The 20,312-nt window shown below is 38.3% G+C and overlaps 2 protein-coding genes across 2 annotated transcripts; one reads left to right on the top strand and one right to left on the bottom strand.

The window, feature by feature from the left end:
- Positions 1–1,370: 1,370 nt before the first annotated feature.
- LOC134628398 (galectin-related protein-like) lies at positions 1,371–8,216 on the top strand. Its single transcript, XM_063475062.2, has 6 exons — positions 1,371–1,473; positions 2,367–2,414; positions 3,374–3,457; positions 5,980–6,068; positions 6,891–7,074; positions 7,317–8,216. Exons 2-6 carry the CDS (start codon positions 2,373–2,375, stop codon positions 7,458–7,460), a joined length of 543 nt encoding a protein of 180 aa, XP_063331132.1. The 5' UTR covers positions 1,371–1,473; positions 2,367–2,372; the 3' UTR covers positions 7,461–8,216.
- Positions 8,217–15,670: 7,454 nt separating this feature from the next.
- LOC134628397 (myelin and lymphocyte protein-like) lies at positions 15,671–19,800 on the bottom strand. The gene is made up of 4 exons (XM_063475061.1): positions 19,711–19,800; positions 18,485–18,652; positions 17,353–17,496; positions 15,671–16,129 (listed from the first exon to the last, which is right to left on the bottom strand). Exons 1-4 carry the CDS (start codon positions 19,798–19,800, stop codon positions 16,055–16,057), a joined length of 477 nt encoding a protein of 158 aa, XP_063331131.1. The 3' UTR covers positions 15,671–16,054.
- Positions 19,801–20,312: the final 512 nt, after the last annotated feature.

Raw genomic sequence — 20,312 nt, 5'->3', positions numbered from 1 at the left:
TATTTGCCTTTGTATCAAAATGTCAAAGTACCAGTGAGTCCGGTTTTTGTATACTTGCATGACCTGGCAGTTCAGTACATCCCATCCTGCCTTAGTGGTATTAGTCATATTTGGGGCATTACTCTGTCAATTACTCTGATTACAGGCCTCATCCAACTTATGTGATCCAACCTGTCTAAATGGATGGATGGGTGGGATTTTTTAAATAGGGAAATTCTATAAAAAACGTACTGGCGTAGAGAACCACGGTGGTGAGGTGGTTAGCACTGTTCCCTGTGAATACCCTGACTACCCTGAATTCATTAAGTGGAACAAGATGGATGATGGGATGTATGTTAACTCTCAAATTCTAGAGCCACAACCAATCAATCCCCAGCTCCTACAGTCCATGTGTATGCAAGATACATAACCTTCTCTGCCCCTCATGCATCCATCAGGGTTTGAGTGTGTGTGTGGGGAAAAAGTGCTTATGCATAGATGAAAGCACTGTATGAATGTGTGTGTGACTGGGGAATGAGCCTTGTAGTAGAAAGGCCCATTTACTGTGTTAACTGAACCCTAACACTAGATGGATTTCTAGAGACCTGGTGGATGCTAAGGTTCTAGAATACTGCAACAACAAACACTGGTATGTGCTGAAGGAAAATCCACTTGATAGCATTCACTTTACCAAATTACCTTATAGACTGTGTCCTCCAGTGCTGGATATTATTTTGTTTCTCTTTGTACCAATTTTCTCTCTGCGTTTTAATAACTTGTAAGCATTTTTCATCTCTTTATAGTCATTTTGTTTCTTTGAAGATGTCTGAAATGTTGTTACATTCATTATCTGTAGTTTTAAACGTCACTGTAGCCATTTTGTCATTTTCCAAAACTGTTTGGATGCTGCATAAAATATGTCAGTCAAAACAGCATGTACTGATTTGAAAATCTCATAAACCCGCATTTTATTTAGGTTGTAGCTTTTCCTGCTGTTGCTTTGGTTGTATGTCATTCCTTCAATTCATACAGGTATTCTCACACTAACATATGCACAGTATCACATTTTCATTCTGGTTAGAAGGGGTGGAGCTTCTTCATATGTGAATATCCCTGCCAGCTTTGTTTCTGTTATTACAGCAAATCAGAATCAACAATAGGTCACTGATAAGTATCTGTTTAGTGTAATCAGAAGAAACTATAGCTACCAACAGATGCTTTCATGTGGTGCACAGCATGTAGAACACGGTAACGGTATGCAGCGAGTGCTCTGTAGCCTCTTGTTCTAAGGCTGCTTGCATTTCCTGTTTCCTGCAGCTCAGCCCATTCCTGTGACTCCATGTCCTCTGCTTCCTCCCATTCTTTGATTCTTCATTTGTGACTTCAGAAAAGTCACAACAAGAAGTGTTTCAGTATTCTCTAAATCACATTAGAAATGCAATTTCAGGCCCACAGACAGGTAAAAATAAGCTCCACAGCTCGGCTGCAGACACTGTGAGTATTTATGGATTGAGTCTATTCTTTAGATCCTGATCTCAAATGGGATAGGAACACTGATTGTATCCGATTAAAAACTATTGTGTATCTAAAGGCAGTAACCATTAAGATAAGTCTAGTGGTTCTGTTTGTATTTGGCCTCATGCACTGTCCTACTGTACAGCTTCAAAATATATTCCCCTTGAAAAACAGTAAAAATATTTGTTGGTTGTCTTTATTTTTAATGATTGGTGCTCTCAATTTGAGAATTACTGAGTGATGAACGAATAGATTTATAGCTAGCTCAAAGTCAAATCAGTTTTATTGTTTTTTTGTTTTTTTTTATTTCTTCTGTGCACTTGAGTTGTTTTACTCTGCATATCTATATTCTGCATTGTATTAATAAATATAGAAATGCAGACCAAGTTTGATTACCTGGTTTAAGAAACATTTCTGGTAGTATAAATATTCAGTGGACAGCTGACACGGCACACCATCGAACAAATGTATCTTCTCCCGCTGAGCTTTTGCGTGAACTCTGCACTTTATCCTCAGACATGAAGGTAAATAAATTGACTGCATTCTTTCAGGCACTTTTTTCGAGAAGTCTTGGCAGTATGAAAAATATGAGACTTGTAAACTTGAAGCTTTTGAAGTAAATAAGACATATTGTATTTAATTTGCTTTGCTTGAAGCGGATTTATTTTATTTTGCCTTAAGTTGTAACCTCACAATGAGCGCACTTGTTATTGACTAGAAACAGGAAGGCATGCAGGGCAGCTGATTATCAAAAATGTGTGTGTGTGTGTGTCTGTGCTGAGATTAAGCTTTGCGTCACCGTTCATTCAGCTGACAGGAGAGGCAGACAAACTGGATCTGCAGCTTATTTCTTTGCTTTTTGTTCCCTTCAGGTTAACATGGCTGAAACACACAGTTTGACAGCAGCGCAGGGCAGGAAGGTAAGTGACCACAACGATGAAGCAGAGAGGGGACACAGAGACGAAGCAGGCTGATAAACTACTTCATTACTTTCCGTTTTTGATTTCGGATCTATTTCTCAGGTGGCTGTTTAGACACAACCTAAGCTTTCTTGGTTTTGAAAACTATCAACCTGTTCTCGTACAGGTAGTTTTAAAATGGCAGAAGTAAGTAAAGCGACTCTTCCGCTTAGAGCCACCAAAATAAAGGCCCCATGGTTGTTTGTTTTTTAAATAAAAATAAACACACGCGCACAAAGAAAGAAAAATAAAACTAATACAATCAACTTAAGTCTTATATCTAAATTATATTATGGTTGTCCCATATTCCAGCTTTACTTTTCCAATATCAGTTCTTGAGCAAATTAATAATTGGTTTAACAATAAGCGTAGAAGGGTTGATGGTCGTGATAGAAGAATCAAACTATTATTCAGCTCCGGTCTGTAAAAATACTGACTTCATTCTTTTCTGGGAAATTATAAACTGCGCTGGCTTATAACACGAAAAATAAATTCATCCGCTGCCTTTCAAGTCTGTGAATTTCACCTAAATCAACTGAACATGTAAATTGCTCGTAAGTGAGCTTCTGATTTGTTATTACAAAGTTTATAGCACGAGTTAAAATCTGAAGCTTATATTTTGAAGGTCAACTTCAACTCAAATAGCTTCCTGCCTTGTTCACGCTTTGAGAGCACGTGATCAAACTGTGACCTATGCTTTGACTTCATTCGGCCAGCAGGAAGGAGTGAAGTAAATACCAAGCTTTCTATTGTAAACCGAAATAATTGTCTATGTAATTGTGATGTATTTATTGTCACGCTATCTATCTATCTATCTATCTATCTATCTATCTATCTATCTATCTATCTATCTATCTATCTATCTATCTATCTATCTACACTTCCGGTGAAGTTGCAATTATTTTTTTGTTTCCCTTCAGAAATGGAATTTACCACAGAGAGGTGGGACTGAGCCTAGAAAAGCAAATACTGACCCTCCTGACAGAGACACTGAGAGAAAACTGGTAATGTCACATGAATATCAAGCAAACACACTTTGATGTGAAGGCTGCAAGTAACAAAATAAAACAAAACACTATTTCACCTTTGATGGAAATTTAAAATTTAAAGTTTATTATTTTAATCACAAATAGGCTGTGCATCATGTCAATAACAGTTACATTATTAATAGCTTATTAATCAGTTTCAGTGTAATAAATAAACACAATATATTTGAATTTCATGTCATTTCATGTCAATTCAAATCAATTTTATTTATACAGCGCCAAATCACAACAACAGTCGCCTCAAAGTGCTTCATATTGTAAGGTAGACCCTACAATAATACATACAGTGAAAAACCCAACAATCATATGACCCCCTATGAGCAAGCATTTTGGCGACAGTGGGAAGGAAAAACTCCCTTTTAACAGGAAGAAACCTCCGGCAGAACCAGGCTCAGGGAGGGGCGGGGCCATCTGCTGCGACCGGTTGGGGTGAGAGAAGGAAGACAGGATAAAGACATGCTGTGGAAGAGAGACAGAGATTAATAACAAGTATGATTCAATGCAGAGAGGTCCATTAACACATAGTGAGTGAGAAAGGTGACTGAAGAAGAAATACTCAATGCATCATGGGAATCCCCCAGCAGCCTACACCTACTGCAGCATAACTAAGGAAGGATTCAGGGTCACCTGATCCAGCCCTAACTATATGCTTTAGCAAAAAGGAAAATCTTAAGCCAAATCTTAAAAGTAGAGATAGTGTCTGTCTTCCAAATCCAAACTGGAAGCTGGTTCCACAGAAGAGGGGCCTGAAAACTGAAGGCTCTCCCTCCCATTCTACTTTTAAATACTCTAGGAACAACAAGTAAGCCTGCAGTGTGAGAGCGAAGTGCTCTAATAGGGTGATATGGTACTACAAGGTCATTAAGATAAGATGGGGCCTGATTATTTAAGTCCTTGTATGTGAGGAGCAGGATTTCGAATTCAATTCTGGATTTAACAGGAAGCCAATGAAGGGAAGCCAATACAGGAGAAATCTGCTCTCTCTTTCTAGTCCCTGTCAGGACTCTTGCTGCAGCATTTTGGATTAACTGAAGGCTTTTCAGAGAGTTTTCAGGACATCCTGATAATAATGAATTACAGTAGTCCAACCTGGAAGTAATAAATGCATGAACTAGTTTTTCAGCGTCACTCTGAGACAGGATATTTCTAATTTTAGAGATATTGTGCAAATGGAAAATGTTCAATATGTGCACTGAATCTGGTTAGATACCATATTTCTAAGATTGTCAGGGCCGAGTACAAATAACCCCAATTTAATCTGAATTTAGAAGCAGAAAGTTAGAGGTCTTTATATCTTTAAGACATTCTATTCCTGCAGTTTAACTAATTGATGTGTGTTTTCTGGCTTCGTGGATAGGTAGAGTTGGGTGTCATCCGCACAGCAGTGAAAATGTATGTTATGCCTTCTGATGATACTGCCTAAGGGAAGCATGTATAATGTTAACAGAATTGGTCCTAGCACTGAACCCTGAGGAACTTCATAATTAACCTTAGTGTGTGAAGAGGACTCTCCATTTACATGAACAAATTGGAGTCTGTTAGATAGATATGTTACAAACCACTGCAGCACAGTACCTGTAATACCTACAGCATGTGCTAATCGCTCTAATAGAATATTATGGTCAACAGTATCAAGCACGGAAGGACAAGAAGTTTTCTTTGTGCCTAAACTAATGTGCATTTTAACCATCTTAGGGGCCATTTTGGGGGTTGTTATCTTGATACATCTTGTTATCTTGATATGATACAAACCACTGCAGCACAGTACCTGTAATACCTACAGCATGTGCTAGTCGCTCTTTGAGTGCATAAAGCTAAAAAAAAAAGTATTATTATGACAATACAAAGCATAAATACTTTAAGTACTGACTGACTTTTGTGTCACTGTTAATACACAAGCAAAAAAGAACAAACAAAATATGATTACATATATTTTCCATCCATAATAATAATAACTGGTGCTATTTTAGTGTCACAATATAATATAAAATGTGTATATTTCTATTTATTTTACAGTGGATCTTGTAAAATTTTTATTTTTATCCAATTTACACTTTACTTTGAAAACATTTTGGAAATAAAGTAACACTTTAGCCTTTTCTGGTCAGATTATGCTACCATTTATACAGTGACTACCTTACAATATATAGAAAGTTAGTGCCTGGAGGTGACTGTTGTTGTGATTTGGTGCTACAGAAGTGAATTTAATTTTTTCAACAAAAAAGCATATTTGTATTCTTATCATTTTGTCTTAAAAATTTTCAGCTTTATTCTTGAATTCTCAGTAATTTTTGTAATTTTATTGTACCATATATTTCCATTAGATTCATCCAAAATTATTTAGGCTCACCACTTGCTTGCCTTTTGATTTTTTAGTTTTCAACTTGCATGCATTTCTTGTCTTTCATTATTTAAATCAAATTTAATTAACTGTGTTTTTTCAGCATTTTGTTGCTCTATGCAAATGCTTGTGTGTGCAGGCAGTTCCTTTCAGAGGTCATATACCAGGAGGAATGCAGCTGGGAAAAAGGATCATAGTGATTGGTACTGTGAATCCCCATCCTGATAGGTAGAAATGTTTTACTGACTTTCCATCCTTCCCACAGTATAACCACACTATATATGAGATCCTTCTTCCCGCCATACCTATTCCTTTAAAATTATTTAATATGAAGGCAACATGAGCAGAGTGTTACAGGTCCTTTAAGAATGTTGCATCATGGACAGTGTAGTCTGTGCTGCAGGGAGAACGTGTGGGACAGCCCCTCCCGTTGTGTGTGTGTGAGGGCGAGGGAGGGAGAAAAAGGAGAGTCAAAAAGTACGAGTTGCTACTGACGAGAAATGGAAAATTAAAGCATGTAAATATAATAATAACCACTGCAGCCAGTGCAGAGTGCCTGATGAGTTAGTTAAGCATGAGAAAAAAATTGTGCTTACATTTGCAGTTTTGTCTTATTATACAATATTTAAAATAAAAAAACTACATTTTTGGAAATATTTGTGGATGTTTTCTTTTTTGTTCTGATTGAATACTTGGCCCTCAAATGAGATGACAGTGCCAGCAGTGGCCCCCAGCAGCTCTGAGTTTGAGACAGCTGCCTTAAAGACTTTTGAAGTGAATGCTGAAGAAAAGTTATCTAGACAGAATTTAAAAAAGGTCTCTGTGACTTTGAGGGGTAATGAGGGACCTCCAGTAAGATGGGCTTAAAGTCAGTGACATCAGTATGGTAATCGCCTCACCTACAGAGATTTCTCCATTATTCAAGTCCAAAACGATGCCTGATTGTAGGATTCCCTTTTGAGAAACCACTGCATATAAAATTCATTTATTATGTGATAATCTAAGGAAAGGTGTGGCCAGATTCATACTGTATATCCATCCCCCTGTTAGGTTCTACATTGCCCTGACATGTGGTTGTGGCACATCCAGGGAGCCTCCACCTGATGTGGCTCTGGAGATGTGTGTTCGATTCAAGGACAGACAAGTGCTACGAAGAGCCTGCATGTCTGGATCCTGGGGAGATGTTGACAAAGCTGTTCCTTTTTTCCCCTTCATCAGAGACCAGCCCTTCAAGGTACCATAAACTTGTTGATACTGTAATGGCATTTATGAGTTTATGCTATACATATAAATTACATGTGTAGAATATGTTAGCGCAAAATAGAGTACATTCTATGGATATGTTATTGTTACCGAGTGTCATGAAATGATCGGCAATAACAAGGAGTACATGAATGAATGGCAACTACTCAATGCACACCTCTCCTGAAAGAAAAAGAATGTAAAATTAAATAAACATTCCCTCTGTCCTCACAGATTGAGATTCGGTGTGAACAAAGCAGATTTCGTGTGTTTGTGGATGGCCAGCAGCTGTTTTATTTTCACCACAGAGTGACATCACTCAAAGACATTGACACCTTATGGATCAAAGGTAGCATCATTATCTCCAAACTGGGTTAAGCAGTGTCCCTGCTCAGCAGTGCTCACCAGCCCCTTTGGAGGTCTCGAATTTCAGTTTTATTTGCACTGTGTGTATTTACTCCAGGCGTTCTGGTACCAGAGGATGCTGGTACAACAAAACAAAATTTACAAATGTCCATATTAGTGTGTGATTAATAGTTTCTGATGTTCAGAAATGCATTGTGCGTTCTACAAACAAATATTAGTTTAAATGAAAGTTAATACTTTAATAAATTCAGATTCCACATGAATGGACTGTAGAGTTATGGGTCTCTTTTCATCAACATATATCACAACATCAGTTTCTAGTTCAGTGTATCAGTGTATGTATTAACAGTCTGTAAGTGGAGGCTTTATTATATAAATACCTGTTTATCTTAGCTGGAATTATACTTGCTACAAAAATACTTTTGGTTTTGTTAAATTTTTGTATTTTTTGGTAATTAATGCATTTATCAATACTTATAACTTGAGCACTTTTGAAAATCTTCTGTTTGTAGATTATTAGATTACAACATATATTTCTTAAACTGGTTAATAAATATTTAAAATGTATATGTTATTGCCTTTTATTAAATAGTTTAATGCACAGCACAACTAGCCTTCTAAACATAAGTTTTTCTAATGTATGTTCAGTTCTATTTGTAGCATGAATTTTTCAATAACAGGAAACCTCTAGGATTTCATGCTACCAACCATAATAAAAAAAAAAATCCTTTGTCTTTTGAAGATCATGTTTAATGTCAGAGCTTACTTGGGGACCATCCAATTACAAGTGTAGCATTTTTTAAATAAAATAAATGAAGGCTCTTTCTTTTCTTTGCAGTAGTAAAAAATAAAACAGTACATTTCCCTTTCACTAATAATAAATGAATAAATATCTAGTTTTCAGATATCTTATGGGCTGTGGTAATAGTTTTGGATATTATTTCAGACTTGTTTCTACTTATTTTATACTGTAAAAAAAAGTTATCTTAAAGTTAACTGTAAGATAGTAACAATTAATGACTGACTTTTATTGTTCTTTTTTTTTAATCTTTATCTTTTTCTTTTTTTTTTTTTAGCTAATAATAGAAACAGGTGCATTGTGTGTATTCACATTTTAGGGCTGTTATCAGTTTTGCTTTTATTGACGCCAATGTGAATAAGTGTATGCCTTACCTGTAGTACAGCAGTTTCACCATAAGGTGGCTGCAGAGGATATTGGTGTACATGAGGCAACGGTACAGGTTAACATGACATGATAAATCCTCCTGAGAACCAGCCCAATGTAGTAAATAAAGGACATTCTGGGCTTTCCAATGATATCTCATGTGTTTGGGTGACCCCAAAGACACAGGAAATTACAAAAAAAAGTTAAATCGGAAGAATCTTTTTCCTTGGTTCTCAGGAGGATATAACAAAACAAAGCAATAAAAAGTTGGATAAACAGAAAGAAAAAACATTACAATGTACCTGTTGGTATTTTTGCTGCAGCATTTTGGATCAACTGAAAGGCTTTTCAGGGAGTTTTTAGGACATCCTAAAAAAATGAATTACAGTAGTCCAGACTGGAAGTAATAAAAGCATGAACAAGTTATTCCGCATCACTCTAAGACAGGATATTCCTAATTTTAGAGATATTGTCAAATGGAAGAAAGCAGTCCTGGTCAAAAATGACTCCAAGAGTCCTCACAGTGTTACTGGAGGCCAAAGAAATGCCATCCAGAGTACGTATCTGGTTACGACCGTATCTCTAAGGTTTTTAGGGCCGAGGAAAATAACCTCTGTTTTAGGTCTTTATATCTTTAAGACATTCCTGCTTCATAACTAGTTGGTGTGTATTATCTGGCTTCATGGATAGATTAAGTTAGATATCATCTGAAGTGCAAAGAAAATGTATGCTATGCCTTCTGATGATACTGCCTAAGGGAAGCATGTACAATGTTAACAGAATTGGTCCTAGCACTGAACCCTGTGGAACTTCATAATTAACCTTAGTGTGTGAAGAGGACTCTAAATTTTCATGAACAAATTGGAGTCTGTTAGATAGATATGATAGAACCACTGCAGCGCAGTACCTGTAATACCTACAGCATGTGCTAATCGCTCTAATAGAATATTATGGTCAACAGTATCAAGCACAGAAGGACAAGAAGTTTTCTTTGTGCCTAAACTAATGTGCATTTTAACCATCTTAGGGGCCATTTTGGGGGTTGTTATAGCTGCCGCTAGGGGTCACCTTTTGTGTGTGTGTGTGTTGTTTCCTGGTACGGTGAATCTATTTAAGGTAGGCACAAGTAATTAATGCCAGGTGTTGATGTTCAGGAGGAGCAAACAGTTTGTGAACGGTGCGCTGTTATAATATGGTGTTGGATAAAGAGAGCTACGGTGGCCCTGAGAGGCCAAATGGACTGCAACTTAAGAAAACACCAGCAATAAGAAAAACGCTGCAAAAGCACACAAAACACAACAGAAATAGGAAAAATGAAAACACAAATGGGAAAAAACAGAGTTCCAAAAGCACAACGGGAGTGTTTCTGGGGAGACAATAACTCGGCGGACCAGTTGCAGGAACCCAAAACATGGTAGGTGTGTTTTATCATGATTCATATAATACTGATGACGGATTTTTTGGCTAATAGTTAAGCTAACACACTCTCATCTAGGGTTGCCAACCGTCCCTTGAAAAACGGAATCGTTCCGTATTTAGAAACAAAAGTATTGGGGCTATGCGCTTACCTGCTTCTCTCTGGCAGGTAGCTCCATGCCCTCCTGGGTTTTAAATGCACCTTAGAACACACATACATCAACACTACATATGAGCGGGTGGAGGGAGGTTTGGAGTCTTCTCACACCCCCGGTCTCTGCGGCCTGCTGGAGCGGGGGGGCTAGAAGGAGGAGTTGGCCGTCCGACTGGGGTCTGGAATGTGGGGCCTCCCTGCTGCTGCGGAGTCGGGGCAGTCTGCTTCTCCCCACCGCAGGGAAAAGGGTAACACCACCTGGGTCTGGGTGCAGTTTCCCCCTCCAGGGGCAAGGGTACCTAGACCTGGGGTATAGAGTACGCTTGGGGAGTGTGATTGTGTGTACAGTGTCTCTTTATGTCTGTCTCCACGTTGGTTGAGTGTGGAGTAATTGCCTATGAGAGCATGAGGGTGGGAATGGATGTTTGTATCTGTGTGTGCCTGTATGTCTGTGTCTATATGTCAGGTTGGGTATCAGACGCCACCTCTCTGGGGACATCTCAGGCCCTCCAAGGTTTGGAGGCCTATCTCCCCCCACCACTCCCCCTGCCGGTGGCAGACGCCCTCAGACATCGGTGCGTTGGTGGTTCTTTGTGTCCGGGGATGGGCGTCCAGGTACACACCGGCTCACTCCTTGGTGGCTGCTTATCGGGGCCTGGAGCCTGGGGCTCGCTCGGGCCACTTCGGGGATGGGGTGCCCTCGGCCTCTCGGCCTGGGGCTCGGTCACTCAGGCACAGCTGGCTGCCGGCGGAGCTCACGGGCACGTCACTGCAACCCCCCCCTGGCTTCTGCTCCGCGGCTGCTGAGTGACCCCTCATCTGGGACTCTCCTCAGCTCTTTCTGGGACAGTGGTGCGGCTGCCCCTTTGTTGGTCTTCCTTGGTCTCTTGTGTTCTGGGGGCCTCTGGATGTCTGGAGTTTTGATCTCCTCCATACCTGCTTCATGCCCTGGAGGACGGGGCTGTGGCCCCCCACACCCTCTAGCAGATCATTACATGAAGGAACCTTTTAAAAACAAGCGCGTTCATGCTCACAGGTGTACACACGGGTGATCACACACACAAACTACACCCTTTTTGGCTCCTACCTCAAAGCACACTGTGCGCTGTTGATCTTACGTGCTGCACAATAATGTTTAATATTTAGTATTTACTGTCATATTCCCATATATCATTGTGATGTTGTTTATTCTATTACTCTCGTTTTCTTCTGCTTGTTTTCTTTTTTCTTTCCCAACAGGTGATCCAGGTGATCGATATATGTATTTTTTGTCTGTTGGTTTTTGTTTTTTGCCCTTTTCCCCCGTCCCTCTTCTCAGCTGTTTTTCTTTCCCTCTTTCTTTCTCCTCTTTCTTTCCCCCAGTCATGTCTGTCCCATATTCAGCAAGTGAAAATAAAATAAACAATAAAAGGTGAATCAAATAGACCATTACGGCAAGGCTGGGATGGTCCATTTGGTAAAGTAAATCCGTTGGGCATCTTTCTTTGCCTTTAGACAATAATTCTGATGGCAAAAGAACCAAACGGGACAGGCAAAAAAAAAAGAAAAGAAACAAAAGTATTGAGCTGAAAAGGGACGCACTTTGTCAAATGGTTAAAAAAATAATTTCACACACCAAAAAAAGAGCTAATAAATTCCCCACACTGGGAAGGGTGAAGACAATCGGGTTGCCCAGCCCTGGCCATGAGGTGTCCCTTATTTATTTTTCAGGGAGTTGGCAACCCTACTCTCATATTTTCTTTCCTCCCAAAACCGATAGATCCCCCACTTCTTTTAAGTGTCTCCCAGCGCAATTCTTAGCATATTTTGGTTCCTGCAACTGGTTCGTTTGGTTTGGTTATTGTCTCCCCAGAAACATTTCTCTTGTGTTCTTGGAAATCTGCTGGTGTCCTGCAGGTTTTAGATGTGTCCTTGATCCAGCACAGCTGATTTAAATGTCTAAATGACCTCCTCAACATGTCATGAAGTTCTCCAGAAGCCTGACAATGAACTAATCATTTGATTCAGGGGTGTTGACCCAGGGTGATATCTAAAAACCTGCAGGACACCAGCCCTCGAGGCCTGGAGTTCGACACCCCTGCTCTACAACCATTATCATTCTGCAGACTGCTGTCGGACAAGAAATGTATATATTGTTCTGGTATGCAGTTAAAAATCAGCAACCAAAGTTGCTGGAGTGGGGTTGGATGAATTGTGTGGGTCAGTTCCAATTACTGCACCAAACTGTTCCCTCTATCTTTATAGAGCTTTGAGCATGAGGGGTTGTTGTGTTCCATTTATTTAGCCAAATGTCAAATTTTTATTATATGTTCTTGTTATCTATGTCAATCAAAATCCAAAATGGTGACACAAAGTTGGAAGATCACTGCTGTCTAAAACATCAAGACTATCCACAAAAGAGGCACAGACATGAAGTATCTTTGTCCATAATGCTTATCAACTGTTTGTTGTCTGAGATTAGAATGTCATAGTCATTTAGACAGACTGCATCATCCCAGGGCTTCTCTCGTCTTCAGTTTCATGGAAATACTCTGCTATTATCACCTCCTGCCTTCTCTCATCAATTATCCATCACAGCTACAGTTCACTGACCTGCCACACTGCCAGTATGGCTCCATGTGTACTTATATTTTCTTGACATGAAGCAAGGTTCGAGGTTTAGGATTATGGTAAGTTTTAAATAAGTACTGGTTATGATCATGGGAATTTTCCATGAAATTAATATGCCATTGTAAATGTGCATCTCTGAAGTGATGGAAACACATCTTGTTTGTGTATGAGGCACTGTGTTCTGTATTTGCTCTCTGCTGTACTTCGATAAAACCTGCTTTCATGTTCTCTTTGATTTAAACTCTTAACTGCTGGTCAGAATAAAAAGATCAAACCTGGACATTATATCTGGACATGACTCATCCACACTACTTTTTAAAAATTTGATTAAGTTTGTACAGCTGTCAAATGAATTCAACGCTTTATAACGGCGGGAAATAACGCTATAAGGATCTTGTTGTTTATGTGTTTATGTCAGAAGAAATTGCTCGAGTGATTAAAATATAGTTATCAGTTGCTTTTCAGGACAAATGCTATTGTTGTTATTTAACTGATATAAATCATTAATGCTTCTGCTTCATGCTGTTCTGCTGCTCCAGCAGTAAAATGCTACTGTGGTTAAAAACAGAAAAGAAAAACCACAAGCTTCTGCTACGTGAAATATTCATGGCTGCTATCCATTTCTATCTTGTGTTGTGTCTCTTTCTAGCTGTTCTGTTTACATGTAAATCCCAAGGGCCCCCAAGAATGTAACCATTTGGCCAGTTCAGTAATTAATAGTTAAATAGTAACGCACTTCAGAACAGTAGCAGTTTATGTGCTCTGTAATCTCAAATTAAGTGCAAACGAAGTGCAATACTCTTTTCTGGCATCGTTGTATTATACTCAATTGTATATAGCATTTGTATTCTATTTTATTCTATTTTATTCGATTGTATATATTATTCTATTCTATTCTATTCTATTCTATTGTGTACAGTTGTGTACAGTATCTATTGATATCTTATTCCAGTGTTTTTCTTTTTTCTAATTTTGCATGTAACTTTGCACTGTCCACTGCTGTAACAAAATTTCCCACGCGTGGGACTAATAAAGGTTATCTTATCTTATCTTATCTTAAATTAATCTCATCATTATTTTTTTGCAGTTGGTTATGTCATAGCTCTGGTTCATCTTGAACCAGCATTTTGAGTTTTGTGCCTTTTTTGTATTATGTTCTAACTTGTGTTTAAGTCTCCCTTGTCCTTTGTGTGTCTTAGTCATGTCTTTGTCTCCCTCTCTCTCGTGTCCCCTCGACCCCTGTGTCAAGCTCGTGTTGTCGCAATCACCTCCGGCTGCTGTGAGGTGTGTTGGCGAGCTGAAACCTCATGTAGCTTTTTTGGTCTTTCTTTTTGGATCGCTAGGTATGTGTTCATAGTAGTATGTCCCTCTGAGAAATATATAAACATTTAAATGGCCCTTCATATAAAAAAGGTTCCCCACCCCTGTCGTAGGGGGTCATCTGATTTTGGGGGTTTCTGTTTTCTCTATATTATTGTAGAGTTTTTACCCTAAAATATAAAGCACCTTGAGACAACTGTTGTTATCATTTTGCACTATATAAATGAAATTTGATTGAACGGACCAGATTTTCTTTATTCATTAATAAATTATTGACAAATTATTTTGTATTTAGCTAAACTTCTTCTCTGGAACTAGTTTTTGACCCTTCTTAAGGTTGGTTCCCCATGTTTACATTAAAATCGCAACTACAGTCCTAGTTCAAAGTTTCAAAGCTCAAAGTTGGTGATGTAATGGATACTGTTTCTATATACCACATATTGATCAGTCACACTTCATGAACTGCATTATGTTGAAAAAATCTGTTCACAAACTGATACAAAAACAAGTTCTCAAAATCCCCTTTTGTGTGTGTCACAGCAGACTTGGTCTGGACTCCTTGGCATAAAATTTGTAAGCACTCAACACATAGCATAACTATTCAACAAACCACAATCTCTATCTGAATGTATTGTATTCACCTTACAAAAATCTGGTAATATAGCATACAGAAACACTTCACATATTTCATGAAAAAACCCCAAATTTATTTAATTTCAAAGAAATTAGTTTGTTGTTCAAAAATTACAAAAGTTAAGCTGAAAGTTAAAAAGGCTTATAATAAAAAAGAAAAAATATAATCTGTTTTCCTGTAGTGTTCAGCAATTGAATTTCTTTTTTTTCTTATTGACAATGTGAATAAACCTACAAAAATATAAATGTTTCCCCACCCGATCCTTTCTTTAGTCAGCTGAGAGCAGAACAATAATATTAATCTAAAGGTTTTCATTAAAGGACAAAGTTATCCAAATAATAATGATGAGAAGAAAAGGAGTAAAGGACCCATAGAAACCTGAAATTAATCACTGATAAATTAATTATCACATTAATTTAAACTAAATATGTCAAATATTATTTTCATGGAGTGGAGCAGAATGATCATTCAAGTGATAAGTTCACTCCTCACCAAATGATATCAGGTGTTCTGATATCAGCAAATAAAAGTGATGCTAAGTTAATGTGTAGCTTGTCTCTCTAGTCCCTCAGTCTTTCTAAGTAAGCTGGCTTGCTCAGTTTTGCAGGGCAGTGATAAATCTTTTTATGTCTGGCTATACAATCATTCTGTTCCTATCCTGGTTATTCTTTATTTTGGCGTTCTGACATTTCTATATAATGAGAGCTTGAGTAGTGATTATGAACGCTTTGGGGTCCTTAGGGACTAAGTAAAGCGCTATACAAATACAGGCCATTTACCATTTACCAAAACAGCCACAACATTAAAACTACTGACATATACGTAGCATTGATTATTTTACTACAAAGCAGGGTTTTATTGGAAAACTATGTCAACTTAAAAATGTTTGCAAAATGAGAACTATTTAAAATGGCAAATGAAATCTGAAACTAATCTAAGGTGTTAATCTCAGACCCCATTATTACTGGGATAAGGAGTGCAAAGGATCCACCTTTCGCATTCCAGTGCTTGGCATCCCAGCACATTCACAAATATCCAGTCCCTACACACTGTGTGGCCCCTGGTTTTAATCTTGTGGCTGTAAGTAGTGATACTGTGGTATGGTATTCTGGAAGTTAACAGTAGACATGAGGCAGTGTGAGGCACAGTGAGATCCAGATTGTCCTTCATTTAGCAGAGGGAAAAGCCAGATCAGTAACTTGACAGTCTTCATCACCAAACCCCCGTCATATCCGCATTTCCGTATGTACAAAATGAAATTCAGTTCAGTTATAGTGCAGTTATGGTGGTTTATAGGGAGGAAGCTTCTAGAAAGATTTCCATCGGATGGCAGACAGGATTGTGTGGACGAAGTAGAGAAGAGTGGCTACATATGAGAAAACCTGCAAAGACAGAGAACATCAGGAGGTCAGAAGGTCATCAAAACCTTAAAAGATCTTTGAACCACTGAAACTTAAAGCCTTAAAAAAATCCAAACCAACACAGTATCAGATTTTAAGCATTGTTAACAGCAACATATAACATTTCCTCCAGGTATTACTGAAGCTAAATTGTTCATAATATCCATCTTTGATTAGAAGTCATTTGTTGAGAGTAATGTGTTGAGAGTAAATCTTGTATGATAGAGCTAAATGTTAAAGCAGATCTGCTGGTGCTGCTGCAATGCAATGAAATATTTGCCCTGGAGAAAGAGGTTTTAGAATAGTCTCCACTTCACCACCTTGAGTGCACTAAAAGTTTATTCTTAAGTAGTTTCATATTTTAAAAAATAGGCTGGCTTCAGTTTCAAAGCCGTTGTTTGACAATGTGCCAAACATTCTCTTTTTTGTTGAGACTTAACATCTAGATTAAAACCACTTTAGCCTAGCTTAGTATAAAGACAAAAAACAAGTTAATTAACAAGAAATAATAGAATATAATGACTACAAAGACATAGAACATTAATGCAAATAGACACAAAACGATTACAAATGGATAGAAAACCACTAGCGACAAAAATGTCTACTAAGCGAGTCGATACTTACACAGCAGAAGACTGCAGAAGTAAAGCAGGTGACATTTCAAAGTTATTTTTAGTATTTTGGGATCATTTTACTAGGTAATGATAGCCTCCTATGTTATTTTTTTTTTAAGTTAGGGCTATGGAGTTGATCAAATATTACATCCATGACAGACAGAAATTCATGAAGATCTGTGCAAATATTCTACTGACTTGATTTCTTCTGATTCTTCCTATTTTTTCTTATTAAAAGATCCAAAGGAATCAACTAATCGGAACATGATCTAAAATAGGTTAAATACCTCAAAACAAAAACAAAACATCTACAAAGTAAAGTAAAAAATCAGTACATTTAAAGTAAAATTAAAAATGAAGCCTGAAAGAGTTAATGCAATAAAAACTATTTGGTATTTTTATGTTTGCCTCACTGAAATATACGACTACCTCTTGTATCACTATTTCAACTCACTGAGAGCCAACTCTGAAAGAAAACTGCAACCAGTGTGTAATTCTCCGTGGGCTTTATTTAATTAGCTTTATAATCATTCATTTCTTTGTGTCACCCAAGTAACAACAAGTAACAACTCGGTCAACAGCCTGACTCACCACTGCAGAGACGTCCAACTTGTAGTTGCGTGATTCTGTAGTTGTGTTGTTGCCCTGTTTTCCGCTCAGATCCAGCGTCACTTTGGCCAACGCCACTGAAGCACTGAGGTAGAAGAATGCAGCAATGCCGTGATACAAAAAGTCCTGACAGAGGAGGAAGAAAAAGAGCGAGACAAGACATTCATTGTTATGTGGTGATGTCTTCAAAATGGTGACTGCCTGCATTGGCATAGAGTCAAAACACACATATAGTTGCAAAATCCTGTCAAACACTGGCATGTGTTTGAAAATCCTGTCAAACACTGGCATGTAAAGCTATTGTGTTGTGTGTGTTTGCATCGAAAAGCTTGTTTTGTAGCTGCAAATTCTTAAATATCAGGTGTCAGAGCACCACGGAAAGCAACCGAAGAAGATTGTCAAAGCAATCTTGCACTGATGCTTGTCATTTAACCACTGCAGAAGAAAAGTTCAGAACAATGATATAGAATGGACACAAGCTCAAGAAGGAAAAGTAAATTGGATTAAATTGTAACATTTAATTGTGGTTTATATATAATTATATGTACTATATGTATATTATATAGAATTATAAGGAAGGTTGCGTTTTCCTTAAAACTCTGCCAAAATCTCTGTTTTCCTGTCTCTTTTTTACCTCTAAAGTGAGGCATGTGTCAGGGTTGATGATGAAGGTAGATGCTGTATATCTACCATCATTTAACTGCATTTATTTGCAATTAGAACTATCCGTGTTTCTCTGAAGCAACCATATTAATATTGTTCGCTGTATTATACTACAGTTTATAACAGACAAAACAACGAGGTAGGACTTCAGGCTGGTCAGTTTCTATTGCGTATAAGTTGGATCCTCTATCTGCCAGGGGTACTTCCTGCTACTGGAGTCAAGAAAAGGTATGATAGAGCTACATAAACAGGAATGAATGTATCATTATAATGTCAGCAAACACACTTCAAGTCAGTTTTATTTATATAGCACCAAATCAAGAACAATAGCCTCAAGATGCTTTATAACTACTTTTATAACAAAAATAGAGATAAAAGTTCAACAATCAGACAGCTGCCAAGCAGCAAGGACAAGTGAAAGTGTGTGTGATATGATTTGTGGAGGACTTACTGCTGCTGCCCAGCTGGCTTTATTATGATGTCTCCCACAGGCGAACACCACCATCCAGATAAAAGTCATCACAAAGCAGAAGACAGAGACAAACATGACCCAGCCCTGAGGATTTTCTGGCACTACCAGTGTGCATGCCACCAAGATCCACACCAGACCACCAAAAACCTGCAACAACATGTATACATCATGTATACATGAGAAGAGCTGGAACACATGTGAAAAATCTCCACAAGGGCTTAGAAGCTCCTAAATGACAGCCTTAGTTAGATCTGGGACTATCATAATGCTTTAGTTTAAGGAAATTATATGTTTCCACAACATGTGTTGCAGTTATTTGTAGAACCTGTACTTCTACTTGGGCATGCAGTACAGGCATGACTGCCTTCGTTTACTCTACACCTTTAATGATTGACAGACTGCATTATTCAGGGAGCCTGACCCTCCTCCACCGTCTGCCATCACTGTCTGAACTCCACCTGTTCACACCCTTTGCGTCTGTGTTAGGGTGTTTGAGTTGATGCACACATTCATGTGAAAACACCTGCTACATTCCTCCACTGCTGACATTTCCTTAAGTTAAATGTGGCTTATGAAAACATTTTTTCTTTTCATATCTGTTTTCCTCCACTGCACAGAGTCATCATAGGAATCCAACCTGCTCGGTCTGTCATCCGCCTATTGTGATGTTTGGCTCATGACATATTCACTGGAATATAATTAATTGTAATATTGCTCATGTAGGAAGATTATCCTACCCACATCATTAACCCTCAGTCAGCATCCTATAAATTTCAGTTATCAGTAGGGTGAAGCCAACTTAAAATTAGGCACAGGACAGCACAAAAACGTTCGGAACCACGTTCTCTGCAAAGTGGCTGTAAATCAGCTCCTCTTACTACTGCTGTGAACAGAAAGTGAGAAGGTTAACCTTATTTGTAACTTACTTTTATACTATACCTACTATATAAATATATTTTGAACCACAAGTTAACCAGAAATGAAACAATTTTGTCCTTCTGTTTCAGAAAACAAAAACCGTCACTGAAATAAAAAGTAGAAAATGGTTAAAAATTATTTTCTTTCTTTTCTTTTTTTTTTTAAATTATTTTTTAAGGGCTTTCAATCTGAACAACAGTCCAACTCTCTGGATAAGAAAGTTTCTGCATGTTTTGTGAGTAAAAACTGTGTGACAGAGAAAAGTTCCTACAATCGCCGTTTCTTACCAGTTCTGGGAGGTACAGGATGTCGGGGATGGTGGTACATATTCCGACCCCGCTGGGAAGGTTTGCCATAGTCCCAGTGTTGGAGGCCATCCTGCTGCTGCTGCTGCTGTTAGACTAAATCGGATTCAAACTCGCTACGGTTTAAAGCAGGTGGAGCAGGCTGCAAAAAAACCCCGGAATCTCCATCAGCACAGTGCAGACACGCCCGGTAATCGGGGCGTAGTCAGAACGAATTTAACGAATATGGAGATGCCTTTGATGGAGCATCAGTGTGGGACAGACGTCAGTGTTTGGACACTAGCTCATTTATCAGCATGACAACGGGCAGCAGCTCCGCTTTCAAGAACATCAAACAACAAAAAACTCAAGAGCGACAATAGCAATAGCTCTGCTGGACTTTTTATTTATTTACATTTTCCTCTTCAATTTTTTTCTTTTTTCTTTTTTTTACGCAGATTCAGTTCCCAGTTACAAAAACGTCATAAACTTGGCAGAAGGATGCATGAACGTCTCTTAACAGTTAATAAAGGAGTACTTCCCCGTCATTCTCAGAATACCTTTGCTTCAGATTGTTGATTTTAGCATGTGCGCCACGCGTGCAG

This window comes from Pelmatolapia mariae, linkage group LG6 (genome assembly GCF_036321145.2).
Source record: "Pelmatolapia mariae isolate MD_Pm_ZW linkage group LG6, Pm_UMD_F_2, whole genome shotgun sequence".
Lineage (NCBI taxonomy): Eukaryota > Metazoa > Chordata > Actinopteri > Cichliformes > Cichlidae > Pelmatolapia > Pelmatolapia mariae.
The sequence above is the reverse complement of the archived record's forward strand: the minus strand, read 5'-3'. Positions and strand labels throughout refer to the sequence as shown.